This window comes from Odocoileus virginianus, chromosome 23 (genome assembly GCF_023699985.2).
Source record: "Odocoileus virginianus isolate 20LAN1187 ecotype Illinois chromosome 23, Ovbor_1.2, whole genome shotgun sequence".
Lineage (NCBI taxonomy): Eukaryota > Metazoa > Chordata > Mammalia > Artiodactyla > Cervidae > Odocoileus > Odocoileus virginianus.
Genome location: NC_069696.1, coordinates 9,539,861 through 9,551,694, shown reverse-complemented (window position 1 = coordinate 9,551,694; position 11,834 = coordinate 9,539,861). Strand labels below are relative to the sequence as shown.

General features: G+C 45.7%; 1 protein-coding gene across 2 annotated transcripts; it reads left to right on the top strand.

The window, feature by feature from the left end:
• Positions 1 to 1,572: 1,572 nt before the first annotated feature.
• Positions 1,573 to 9,550, top strand: SNU13 (small nuclear ribonucleoprotein 13). Of its 2 annotated transcripts, none has more exons than XM_020877007.2 (3): positions 1,573 to 1,679; positions 7,220 to 7,340; positions 8,321 to 9,550. In XM_020877007.2, the coding sequence occupies exons 1-3, from the start codon at positions 1,677 to 1,679 to the stop codon at positions 8,581 to 8,583; spliced, it is 387 nt and encodes a 128-aa protein (XP_020732666.2). In that variant the 5' UTR covers positions 1,573 to 1,676; the 3' UTR covers positions 8,584 to 9,550. The 2 variants fall into 2 exon arrangements, with proteins under 2 accessions (XP_020732666.2, XP_070309533.1); XM_070453432.1 differs by lacking the exon at positions 1,573 to 1,679 and adding an exon at positions 5,561 to 5,662.
• Positions 9,551 to 11,834: the final 2,284 nt, after the last annotated feature.

The window sequence follows — 11,834 nt, the reverse complement described above, 5'->3', positions numbered from 1 at the left end:
GGATTGACTGGTTTGATCTCCATGCTGTCCAAAGGACTCTCAAGACTCTTCTCCAGTAGTAGTTGATAGGTTCAATTAATATACAAATATGGGGACTTCCCTGGTAATCCAGTGGCTAAGACTCTGTGCTCCCAATATGGGGGGAGAGAGGTGGTGCCGGGTTGATCCCTGGTCAGGGAACTAGATCTCAAATGTTACAACTGAAGATCCCGCATATCACAACTAAGACCTGAAGTGAAATGAAAGTCGCTAGTCACGTCTGACTCTTTGCAACCCCATGGACTGAATTCTCCAGGCCAGAATACTGGAATGGGTAGCTTTACCCTTCTCCAGGGGAATCTTCCCAACCCAGGGATCAAACCCAAGTCTCCCACATTTCAGGCAGATCTTTACCAGCTGAGCCACAAGGAAAGCCCCAACTAAGATCTGGTGCAGCCAAATAAATATTAAAAACAAACACGGAAATATAAAACTGCATCCAAGGAAGATGAGGAGCAGGGTCCAAATCACAGGTTCTGCTCTTTAACAGGAGTCATCATTGGGAATTTCTTAATTTGGAGACAAATTTTTTTATTTGACAAGTCATAGATTTGCATGAATGAAGTCTGATGGGATTTTTCATGTAATAAAAGTTCGGCCCTGGAGCCACTTCAAACCCATCCATCTGGCTTTTCAAGCATAGTAACCAGATGCGGTGGAAGCAACCCAAGCTGAAAGCCAAAAATCCCAGGGTCGGGTTCTGGCTTCTGCCATTGTGTCATTCTGTGACTGCGGACAAGCAACTTACCCACTCTGGGCCTCAGTATCTGTGAAGTTAAACAGCTGCACTTCATGATTCCCAAGTGCCCTGCTGGATCTCTACTTCTAGGTTTCCAAACGAAATACCTGGAACTGACCCCTTTGGCCGAGTTTTGGCTAGATCCAAATGGTCCCAAGACACGCCTGGCATCTTGGGAAGAGAGACCAGTTAGGGCTGTAAAGATCCAGGAGAACTTTTTGGAGGTGGTGAGGGATCCAGGAGGACCTCTTGTCTTACAGGTAATGAGGCATGAGTCTAGCTTTAAATAGTGGAACTTTGGGGCAGCGCAGGGAATGTATGTCCTAGACATCTCCAAACCCAACCTGCCAGAAACTCAACCTCCATCCCCAAACCGGAAGAAGAATTCCCTACTCCACTGAATTCCCTACTCAGTGGATTCCACTTCTGGTGGACTCCACACTTCATTAGAAAATTTAACAAAGATATCTGAATATGAAGGAAAACATTTAGGATTACCAATTACTATATCCATACCATTCCCTTACTACCAGGTAGAGTAAAAAAAAATGATAATAAAATCACATAAATGTGCTACAAAGTAAACTAGCAATGGAATGACACCACTGAAATTCTTTGTTTTGGTGTGTTATTTTTTGGATATTGAACTCACTGTTTCTGCCAATAACTGGTAATTGAACGATACTAAAACTACGGCAAAGGCGATCCCTCCCCCAGAACTGAAGTAGTTCCGCGCTGGTGCCCTTTAAGGGGAGAACCGCCCTCTTTCTGGCGTCATTTCCGCTTCCGGCCCCGAGCGGCCATTTCCACTTCTTCCCTGCGACTTTTCGCGGCCGAAAGTTCTTTTCCGACGTCGCCTGTGCTTCTGGAGGAGGGACGGGACCACTGAACCGCAGCTATGGTGAGTGCGTGCGCCTGGTTGAAAAGCCAGGAAGTGGGAGACTCGGCGTTCAGTTCTCTCACTAGCTTGTCGACTTAGAACATGCGCGGTGTCGCCGGCCCGGCGAAGCGTTTGAGCTCGGACGGCCGAATAGCCCCAAGCACTGTCTTTTCTCCCGGCCCGAGGTTAGAACGCTAGAGGTGAGTCCCGGATTCTGTGATGGAGCGTCTGTCAGCAGTTAGTGCTCCTGGCAGAAGGCCTCCGGTGAGCGGAGAGGGCATAGCCCGGCCTGGGAGAAAGGGACCAACCCACGTGGGACAGAGTAGAAAGTCGGATGAGAAAATTTGATTTTATTGGCTTTATATTTCTTTTGGAGGGGTCGCTAGAGGGTGATGTGGAACCCTGGGTTTGAATCAACCTCCCCAGCTCCCCTTTCCCATTGCTGAGGTTCAGGAGAAGGATATCTGCATGGGTCTGCGCCTAGTGCTTGTCGCAAGTTACGTATGCCAGGGATTAAAGGGGCCTTTGGCGTTTGGGGGAACCCTAGTCTGGAATGCAGGAACGATTCCTCCTGCGAGGCGGTAACCTCAGAAATCAAAAGTTCTGGTAGCACCACGTGCGGGGATCCTCTAAAACTCTTGATGGTCTCTAACTTTTTAATCAGATCGTGTGACTTGGTACCTAGTTTTGATCGGCACTTAGTAAGGAGGGAAGAGTTTGCAAAAACACTTCGACTTTCATAATGAGGTTTAATCCTTTTAACGGTTCTTGGATCACAATGGATATCTTCCTTGCTGCCCCACCCCTATTTTGAGGTTGGTATGTTGCTGAGTCTGGAACTTGAAACTTCTAAACTAGTGTTCATCTTTCGGAGTTTCTTGGAAAGTTTTGGCATCAGGTGGTCTCAGTTTAATAATGCATTTAATTGCCTTTACGGCTGGTATGGAGAGAGTGAGCATGCACTATTTGTTGTCAAACCAAAACTTGCAGGTTTTGGCTGTTTGTTGTATGAGGAGAACAAAGACATAAAGCTACGGGTTAAAGTTGTCTAATAGTAAGATTTCATTTATTCAGTCATTTAATTAACCCTTGGAAAAATTAAAAGGTGAATAAATACACCCTAAGCAACTTTCAGTTGCTATTTATAAGGTCGGTGGTTTGGTTTTAAAATTGAGTGGAACTTTTGTTGTCATTGTTGTTGACTATTATTAAACCATTAAAGTGACTCCTCTTTGATCATAGTTGAGTTCAGTTCAGTGGCATCCAGCTCTTTGCTACCCCCATGGACTTGAAACAGGTCAGGCTTCCCTGTCCATCACCAACTTCCAGAGCTTGCTCAAACTCTTATCCATCCAGTTGGTGATGCTATCCAACCATCTCATCCTCTGTCGTCCCCTTCTCCTCCTGCCTTCAATCTTCCCCAGCACCAGGATCTTTTCCAATGAGTCAGTTCTTCACATCAGGTGGCCAAAGTATTGGAGTTTCAGCATCGATCTTTCCGATGAATATTCAGGACTGATTTTCTTTAGGATTGACTGGTTTGATCTCCTTGCAGTCCAAGGGACTCAAGAGCCTTCTCCAACACCACAGTTTAACAGCATCGATTCCTCGGAGCTCAACTTTCTTTATGGTCCAACTCTCACATCCATACATGACTACTGGAGAAACCATAGCTTTAACTAGACAGACCTTTGTTGGCAAAGTAATGTCTCTGCTTTTTAATATGCTGTCTAGGTTAGTCATAGCTTTTCAGAATCTGCCTGCAATGTGGGAGACCTGGCTTTGATCCTTGGGTTGGGAAGATTCCCTGGAGAGGGGAAAGACTACCCACTCCAGTATTCTGACCTAGAGAATTCCGTGGACTGTATGGGATCACAAAGAGTCAACACAACTGAGTGACTTTCACTTCACTTTCTTCCAAGGAGCAAGCGTCTTTTACTTTCATGGCTGCAGTCACCATCTGCAGCGATTTTGGAGCCCAAGAAAATAAAGTCTGTTACTGTTTCCATTGTTTCCCCATTTGTTTGCCATGAAGTGATGGGGCCGGATGATCGTAGTGGATCTCCTGAAGTCTCCCCCTTTTATGCTTTTGATGTTTATTAAGAGATGACAATCCTAGTTCCCAGAGATGGGTGATCGGAAGCTACAGTAAAAATATCTGGCATTTTAAAAGAACTCATGGGTCAAATTGAAAATAATAAGGGAAATTTGAAAACAGAACAGAACAATAATGGAAATACCAAATATCAGAGTATGTACGGTACAACTAAAGTATTGGAACCTAAGATATGGGGGGGGGGGGGGGATTAAAAAGCTAGGGAAAGATCAAAAGGACAAAATAACGTGAAAGAAAAGCAGAAATTACTGAAATAGAAAATATATTTTGTTGTAGGGTGGACAAAATCAGAAGAGTATTTGAAAAGTCCCCTCTGATGAGATTAATCAAGAAAATAAGCAAAAAGTTATAAGTAAGGAATAAATTTGAAGGAGACATAATCTGCAGACTTTTAAAAAGAAAGGATATGAGCAATGTGATATCTATAAATACAGAAACTTAGAGGAACAAGTACCTGAAAAAAATAGAATCAAAATGAATTAAAGTAGGAGGGCTGAATAATAGTAAAGAAACAAAGTTAATATTGTATGTTAATTATAACTCAGTAAGAAAAACTAAAGTTTTTTCTTTTTTTAACTAAAGTTTTTTAACATGGAAAAACTTTAAGTGTTAGTTGCTGAGTCCTATCTGACTCTGCAACTCCATGGACTGTGGTCCACCAGCCTCCTCTGTCCAAGGAATTCTCTAGGCAAGAATACTAGAGTGGGTAGAGATCCCATTCTCCAAGTGATCTTGCTGACTCAGAGATTGAACCCTGGCCTCCTGCATTGTGGCATCTGAGCCACTACACCTACTTTAAAAAATAGCTTTATTGAGATAATTTCGTACCATAAAGTTCCACTCTTTAAGTCAGTGGTGATCATTTTGTAATGTACAAAAATATCAAATAACAGTGTTGTGCGCCTGGAACTAACAATAATATAGGTCAATTATGCATCAATTTTAAAAACAAGTGTGTAGTAGGAAAAAAGTAAGTGTATAACTCAGTGGGTGTTCTTATATTTACAACCTTGTGCAACCAACACTAGAAAAACTTTAAAAATAAAGGAGAAAAGTCTTAACTCATCCATCTTGTACAAAAATATAGAATTCAGTGCCAATTCATTTATAAAAAGTTCTTAAATTATTAAGGAATAGAGTGAATTTTCTTAAAATGAAATATCTGAGTAAATCTAAAAGATGTTAAGGCTTTTGGAGAAATTATAAAGCTTTATTTAAAAGCACTAAACAGTTAAGTAAATATATATGCTTAACTGGTTTGACAGATTCTGTATCTTAAAGGTGTTTTATCCTAATTGGGATTATTTTAAATGTACAAATCAATGCTGTCCCAGCAGACCTTTTCTTTTTCTTTCTTTTCTTTTTTTCTTTTCCCTTGGTAGAATTTGAAAAAGCTGATTCTAGGATGTATGTGTTTGCTCAGTCGCTGTTAAAGTCGCTTGGCCATGTAGAACTCTTTGTTACCCCATGAAGTATAGCCCACCAGGCTCCTCTGTCCATGGGATTTTCCAGGCAAGAATACTAGAGTGGCTTGCCATTTCCTCCTCCAGGGAATCTTCCTGACCCAGGGGTTGAACCCGCATCTCTTGAGTCTCCTGCATTGCAGGCGGATTCTTAACCACTGAGCCACCTGGGTGTATGAAGAAGAGCAAATAATTAGGGATCTTTCCCACTTCGTGAAACATCTCGAACTTCTCCTAATTTCTCATCACCCTGGGACCGTGACAGGTTGACCCAGTGCGTTGTGTTGGTGTGTGGGACCGGGCTTCCGGGTGCGAGCGGGGTGTCGACGTCACTTCCTCTGACTTCACTTCCAGTTCCTGGGCTGGGGGTCGCTTCTAAGCTCTTGGGGGATCAGGCAGGAGACGATCAAGGCGGGCTTAATATGGTGAGTATATCCACTGGGCCGTTGCCCATGGGTCACCACCTCGAACCGCGGTGCGGCGTGCCGCAAGCTGCGTGCCGCGGTCCAGCTTCCAAACCCAGGGTTAGACCGCATCACTGCGGGTGAACTGCTTTATGCTCAGGGATGGTAATGTGGGCTGCACCCAGGTTATGTATGTAATAAAATACATATTTGTAAAAAGAATCAGAGGGAAAGCAAATGAGAAATGAATAAAAATAGTTAAAGTCGAGATGTGAAAATTAGGGTAGGAGGAATGGAATAGGCGAGGCACCACCGAGTTTGTTTTCTATGTGTGTTATTTTGCAATGGATCCTGTGGGGTTGCATTTTATCTATAGGTATTAGAGCATGCTTTTGTAAAATGAGAAATTTCAACAACTTCCATGCCACTACAATACCCCCAAATTTAATAATTCGTTAATATCAAATATATAGTATTGTTCTCCCCTGGTTGCCGCTGCTGCTGCTAAGTCACTTCGGTCGTGTCTGACTCTGTGCGACCCCATGGACTGCAGTCTACAAGGCTCCTCCGTCCATGGCATTTTTCCAAGCAAGAGTACTGAAGTGGGTTGTCCTTGCCTTTTTCACCTGGTTGCCGCAGGCCTCCAAAGTAAAGCAACCTTTCCTTTCCTACCAGCACTTATCTCTGGAGAATTGGCTTTCGAGCAGCCAGACCTGAGTTCTGGACCTAGATTTGGTAGCAGTATTAGAATCAAAGGCTGGGACTTCCCCAGTGGTCCAGGCGAAGGGTCTGCGCTTCCACTGCAGGGGGCGCAGTTTCCATCTCTGATCAGGAAACTAGGATCTACGCATGCCCTGCGGGCAAAAAAAGGTGGGATGGAAGGCTTGATCAGCTTTTCTGCTAGCTTTCCTCTTTTCCCCCAAGACTGCTTGATCATAGATGGTTTGTTCTTTAAGAGAGGCAGTGTGCTTAGTCGCTCAGTCGTGTCCGACTCTTTTGCGACCCAGTGGACTGTAGCCGGCCAGGCTCCCCAGTCTATAGGGATTCTCCAGGCAAGAATACTGGAGTGGGTTGCCATGCCCTAAGAATTTTTTAAGCAAACTAAATACAAAGGAACCTTAATTGTATATCAGATTGATAGCCACAAGGTAAAATATAGTTTGAATAACTTTTGAATATAGTACTCTGACTAGATGGTTTTAGTTGGATATATTGTAAGATTAAAAGGAAATTTTGACCTTGGTGGGTTTATAGTTGATGGAGGTAGTATTGGTATAGCAACTCTGAAACCATTTTATGTGAATTGCAGGGTAGAATAAATGAGAAAATACTTTGATGTTTTGGAAACTAGGATTTTTACTGAAAACTGAAGATTCAAATATAAAGGAAATAGAGCTTTGTGCTGGGTTTCTGTAAATTATACTTGTTTAGATTTAGTAAATTAAATGTGTATGTTTGGGGGAGGGGACGTAGGGAAGCTCCCTGTTGTCCCTCTCAGTTTTGGGCTGAAGTACTTTGTGACTTGTCTGGAACAACTTCTGGTTCAGTTTGACTCATGCTCTGATTTCCCCCCAACAGACCGAGGCTGACGTCAATCCGAAGGCCTACCCTCTTGCAGATGCCCACCTCACCAAGAAACTATTGGACCTCGTTCAGCAGTCATGTAACTACAAGCAGCTTCGAAAAGGAGCCAATGAGGGTAAGGCAACCAGAGGATAGTCCGGGAAGAGTGTTAACAGCACTGTCCCTGTCCAGGGTCTGGACTAGATTTCCAAGGTGGAAAGAGGGCTGGATGCTTTTGATTAGGCCCACCATGGGGACTTAAGAGCAGCAGTGTGTGTAGCCTATGGGCTAGCACTGGGTCACAGAGAATAAGCAGTCAGGAATAAGCATTTGAGGGGTTTTCACCGGTAGCTCAGTGGTAAAGAATCCACTCACCAATGCAGGAGACACAGTTAGAACCCTGATCTGGGGAGATCCCACACGCAGCTGAGCATCTAAGCCTGTGTGCCATGACTACTGAGCCTGTGCTCCACAGCAAGAGAAGGCGCTGCAGTGAGAAGCCCGCACACCACTACTAGGAGTAGCCCCTGCTTGCCACAACTGGAGAAAAGGCCAAGCAGCAAGGAAGACCCAGAATGGCCAGAAATAAAACTAAGTTAAATAAAATTACAAAATAAGGAATAAGGATTTGAACAATGCTGTGGGGTGTTGAACTTGCTTGGTGAGTTGCATGTGGTGTGAACTTCCCAAAGTATTGATCATGGCAGATTTGGATGGAAACTCCTGATCCTTGGTCACAGGCTTGGAGAAGTGCTGCACTGCATTGCTTCATGCTGCTGAAGCTTGGGTGAAAGCTGTTCCCGTCACCCAGGCAAGAGATAGTGGTGACGTGAAGAATGTGGTATCAGAGGACAGGAAAAGAAGCGCTCTTTTTAGGATTTAGAGTGCATTTTGACAGAACTGATGGATTTGATACAGAGTTTGAGGAAGGCATTGGGGATTTGGTGCTTGGCTCCCTATCTCTTCCGAAGGCCACTGTGGGACAGAGAATTGCCTAGACCTGGACATTTTAGCCCATTTTTCTTGCACCTGTTTCTTTTCCTTGGAAGTTACTTTGTTGTGGCTTCCCTGCCCCAGCGCCCATCACCTGTTGACTTCATGTCCTTCTCTCTGCAGCCACCAAAACCCTCAACAGAGGCATCTCTGAGTTCATCGTGATGGCTGCAGATGCAGAGCCCTTGGAGATCATCCTGCACCTCCCGCTGCTGTGTGAGGACAAGAACGTGCCCTATGTGTTTGTGCGCTCCAAGCAGGCTCTGGGGCGAGCCTGTGGGGTCTCCAGGCCTGTCATCGCCTGCTCCGTCACCATCAAAGAGGGCTCACAACTGAAGCAGCAGATCCAGTCCATCCAGCAGTCCATCGAAAGGCTCTTAGTCTAAACAAGTGGCCTTGGCCACACTCCTGGCTGACTCCTCCTACCCCTACCCCCATCCCACCCCGAGTTATGTATCATATTGTCTGTTAGCATGTAGTGTTTCCAGCTACCTTCTATTGTTATAAAATATTTTAATGCTCAGTCTGGTTTTTGGATTTTTGTATTGTTGTCTTGTTTTATAGGTTGTCAGCCCCTCCCCTAATCTCCCCTTCCTCTCTGCCATCTTATCCTCCTTTTTGGAAAGTGAACTAAGGCCCAGAACAGGTAGAAACAGGCTGGATGACACCACTTAAAGGCAGGGAAGAGCTGACCTAGAGAATTGGTTCCAGCTTTCAGGTGCCTGCTTCCTACTGTGCAGGGCATGATGGCGTAACTTGTCTGCTTGTACCCCTTGTTCCTGGTGTACAGGATCGTTGCATGCGTGTCTGAATCATTGAGGGGTCTCCTTTGCTCTGCAGGGCATTATGTATCATTTGGGGAGGAAGCACATGTTCTGTGAGGTTGTTGGGTACCCAACAATCGAAGTGTCAGTTGCTGATGTACCCCTGCTGTTTGCTTTTGGTAATATTGTATCCCCCCCCCCCACCTCCCACCTTTGCCCCCTGAGGGTGGCAGGCAGCAGCATACCAAAGAGACATGCTGCCAAATTCCAGAGGTGCCCGGGTGAGTGAGACATGGGCCAGTTGACCTAGGTCTTGAAGGCATGGCAAGAGGTTCTGGAATGAAGGATTCTGGGCCCATCACAGAGGACTGACTGGAAGCTGCAGCAGAGATGATGGAATCCAAGGAAGCATCCTCGCTTTGCTGAAAGGCAATTTCTTCAGTGGACCCTTGTACCAGCTCTGAGAGCTGTTACCTGGGCCTGTCTCCTGCTGTGATGTGGGTCAGATGTGTATTCTCTGTCCCATCAGAAGGACAGTGCTAATGTGTCATTCTTGTGAGCATCCTAATAAAGAATACATATATTCATATTCCAGTTTAAAGAAAGTGTGGTTCTTGGTAGGTGTCCAGCTGATACTTGATTGAAGCATTAGAGTGGTTAATAGTTTCTTGTAGTTTCTCAGTTTTCACCAGGAAGCTGTGCAAAAGCTGTCACTTCCAGATGATTTCTGGTGGTTCAGAATATTCAGACTTAATCATTGAGGTGTTGCTGTCACTCTGGAAGAGGATTTCTCAACTTCAGCACTGTTGATATCTTTGGTTGGATAATCTTCCTATAGGAGGCTGGCCTGTATGCTGTAGAATGTTTAGCAGCAAACCTGGCCTTTCCCACTAGAATGTAACCACTCCAGCAGTAGGTTCCTAGGGAAGCTAAAGCCACCCAGGGATGCGAGTTCGATCTCTGATCCACTAGGGATCCCACCCCATGTTCCACGAGGCAGGTGGTGGTGGTGGTGGTGCTTTAGTCACTAAGTCATGTCCGACTCTGCGATCCTGTGAACTGTAGCCTGCCAGGCTCCTCTGTCCATGGGATTCTCCAGGCAAGAATACTGGAGTGGGTTGCCATTCCCTTCACCACGAGGCAGGGGGAGGACTAAACCTGTGCACCACAACTACTGAGCCCGCGTGTTCTAAAGCCCGTGCTTGGCAACAAGAGCAGTCACCATAATGAGAAGCCTGTGTACCACAACTAGAGAGTAACCGCCCCCCCCCCCCCCCCCCCCGCAACCCCCTGCCCTGCATGGCCCTAGAGAAAGCCCTTAAGCAGCAACAAAGACCCAGCACAGCCAAAAAATAAAAAACAGCAGTACGACCGTGTCAAAACTGCTCTAGTGATGACTGCTGGAAGTGCTGGCAGGGCCTACAGGTGAGAAGGTCCCAGCTGCATGAGTGCCCAGAGTAAACCCAGGCAGGACTGGCTTTCATGTGTGATAGTCAGTTACAATGAAGATTACACATTCAGGGATAGTTTGGGCTCAAACCGGAAAGGCTGGATAGTCGTCATAGCTCCGGTCCATTGTAATAGGTGTATTTTCCCTCTAAAACGGATTTCAGGCTGGAATTTCTGTTTGAAGGTAACGGAGAAGTGGATGACTAAGTTCTCCCAGATTTCATGGTCCTGCTTTGCTTCTACCCTTTTAATAAGACATTAATAAGAGATGTCCCCTCTGCATTCGGCCTGGAGGCCAATACACATGTGTCTGTGCACGTGCAGTTCTCTCCAGCGGTCCCGCCCCCACCTGCCTCTGCTGACTGCCACTCAGGCGGATGCACCTCCCCGTTCCTCCCATTCCCGCGCGCTCTCGGCGCCAGGTTTGCAGCGTGCACGCGCAGACCATTTCTGCTCAGTGGCTGCGCGTGACCACCACCCACTGGACTAAAGCGTGTTTGCAGTCGAAGAAATTGGGTAAGTTTGTGCCTTTTGAGCACTTAGTCCATTTACAGGTTTCCTTATTTTCATTATTCCACGTTATTATTCTTATTATGAGTAAACAGGCTTGAAAATGCCAAGTAAATTGCCTATAGTCATTTGTATGTGTGTGATGGAGCCAAGATGTAAATCTACTAAATCTGACTTGTGAGCTTACAAGAGCCCAACCAAATTATGTTTGGACATGATGGTTTTTCTCCCAGGAGCTCAACAGCAGAGAAGGCAAGTATCATTAATTAATCTACAGAGAAACAGAGATCACACAATTGCTCGTTATCACAGACCTCGGTGGTTATCTTTCTAACATCATTCACATTACCCATGTTTTGTTTGACCCTTGAACTCTTCTCTCCATTTTGTAAACAGAACAGAGGAGGGGGAGCCTAGGGGCCTGCAGGACTGCATAGAAAAGCCTGGGACTCACTAGTTTTCCTTCTCACCAGCATGAAAACAAAGCCCCAGCGAGTGGTGGCACTCAGTCTTACCCTCCTACTTGCGATGACCAGTCCGATTTTGATCTACCTCTGTAGTATCAGTAACCCTCTCTGCTGCTGCTAAATCGCTTCAGTCGTGTCTGACTCTGTGCAACCCCACAGACGGCAGCCCACCAGGCTCCCCCGTCCCTGGGATTCTCCAGGCAAGAACACTGGAGTGGGTTGCCATTTCCTTCTCCAGTGCATGAAAGTGAAAAGTGAAAGTGAAGTCTCTCAGTCCTGTCTGACTCAGTTAGCGACCCCATGGACTGCAGCCTACCAGGCTCCTCTGTCCATGGGATTTTCCAGGCAAGAGTACTGGAGTGGGGTGCCATTGCCTTCTCCAGTAACGCTCTCTAGAACCCAGTTTCCAAGCATGTGTCATTTAACGGGGGTGGTCTTACTTTCCAG

Bases quoted from the DNA above. Each gene is read 5' to 3' on its own strand.
- SNU13 (XM_020877007.2), top strand. The intron at 7,341-8,320 runs GTAAGGCAACCA...TTCTCTCTGCAG, and splicing joins TCGAAAAGGAGCCAATGAGG to CCACCAAAACCCTCAACAGA.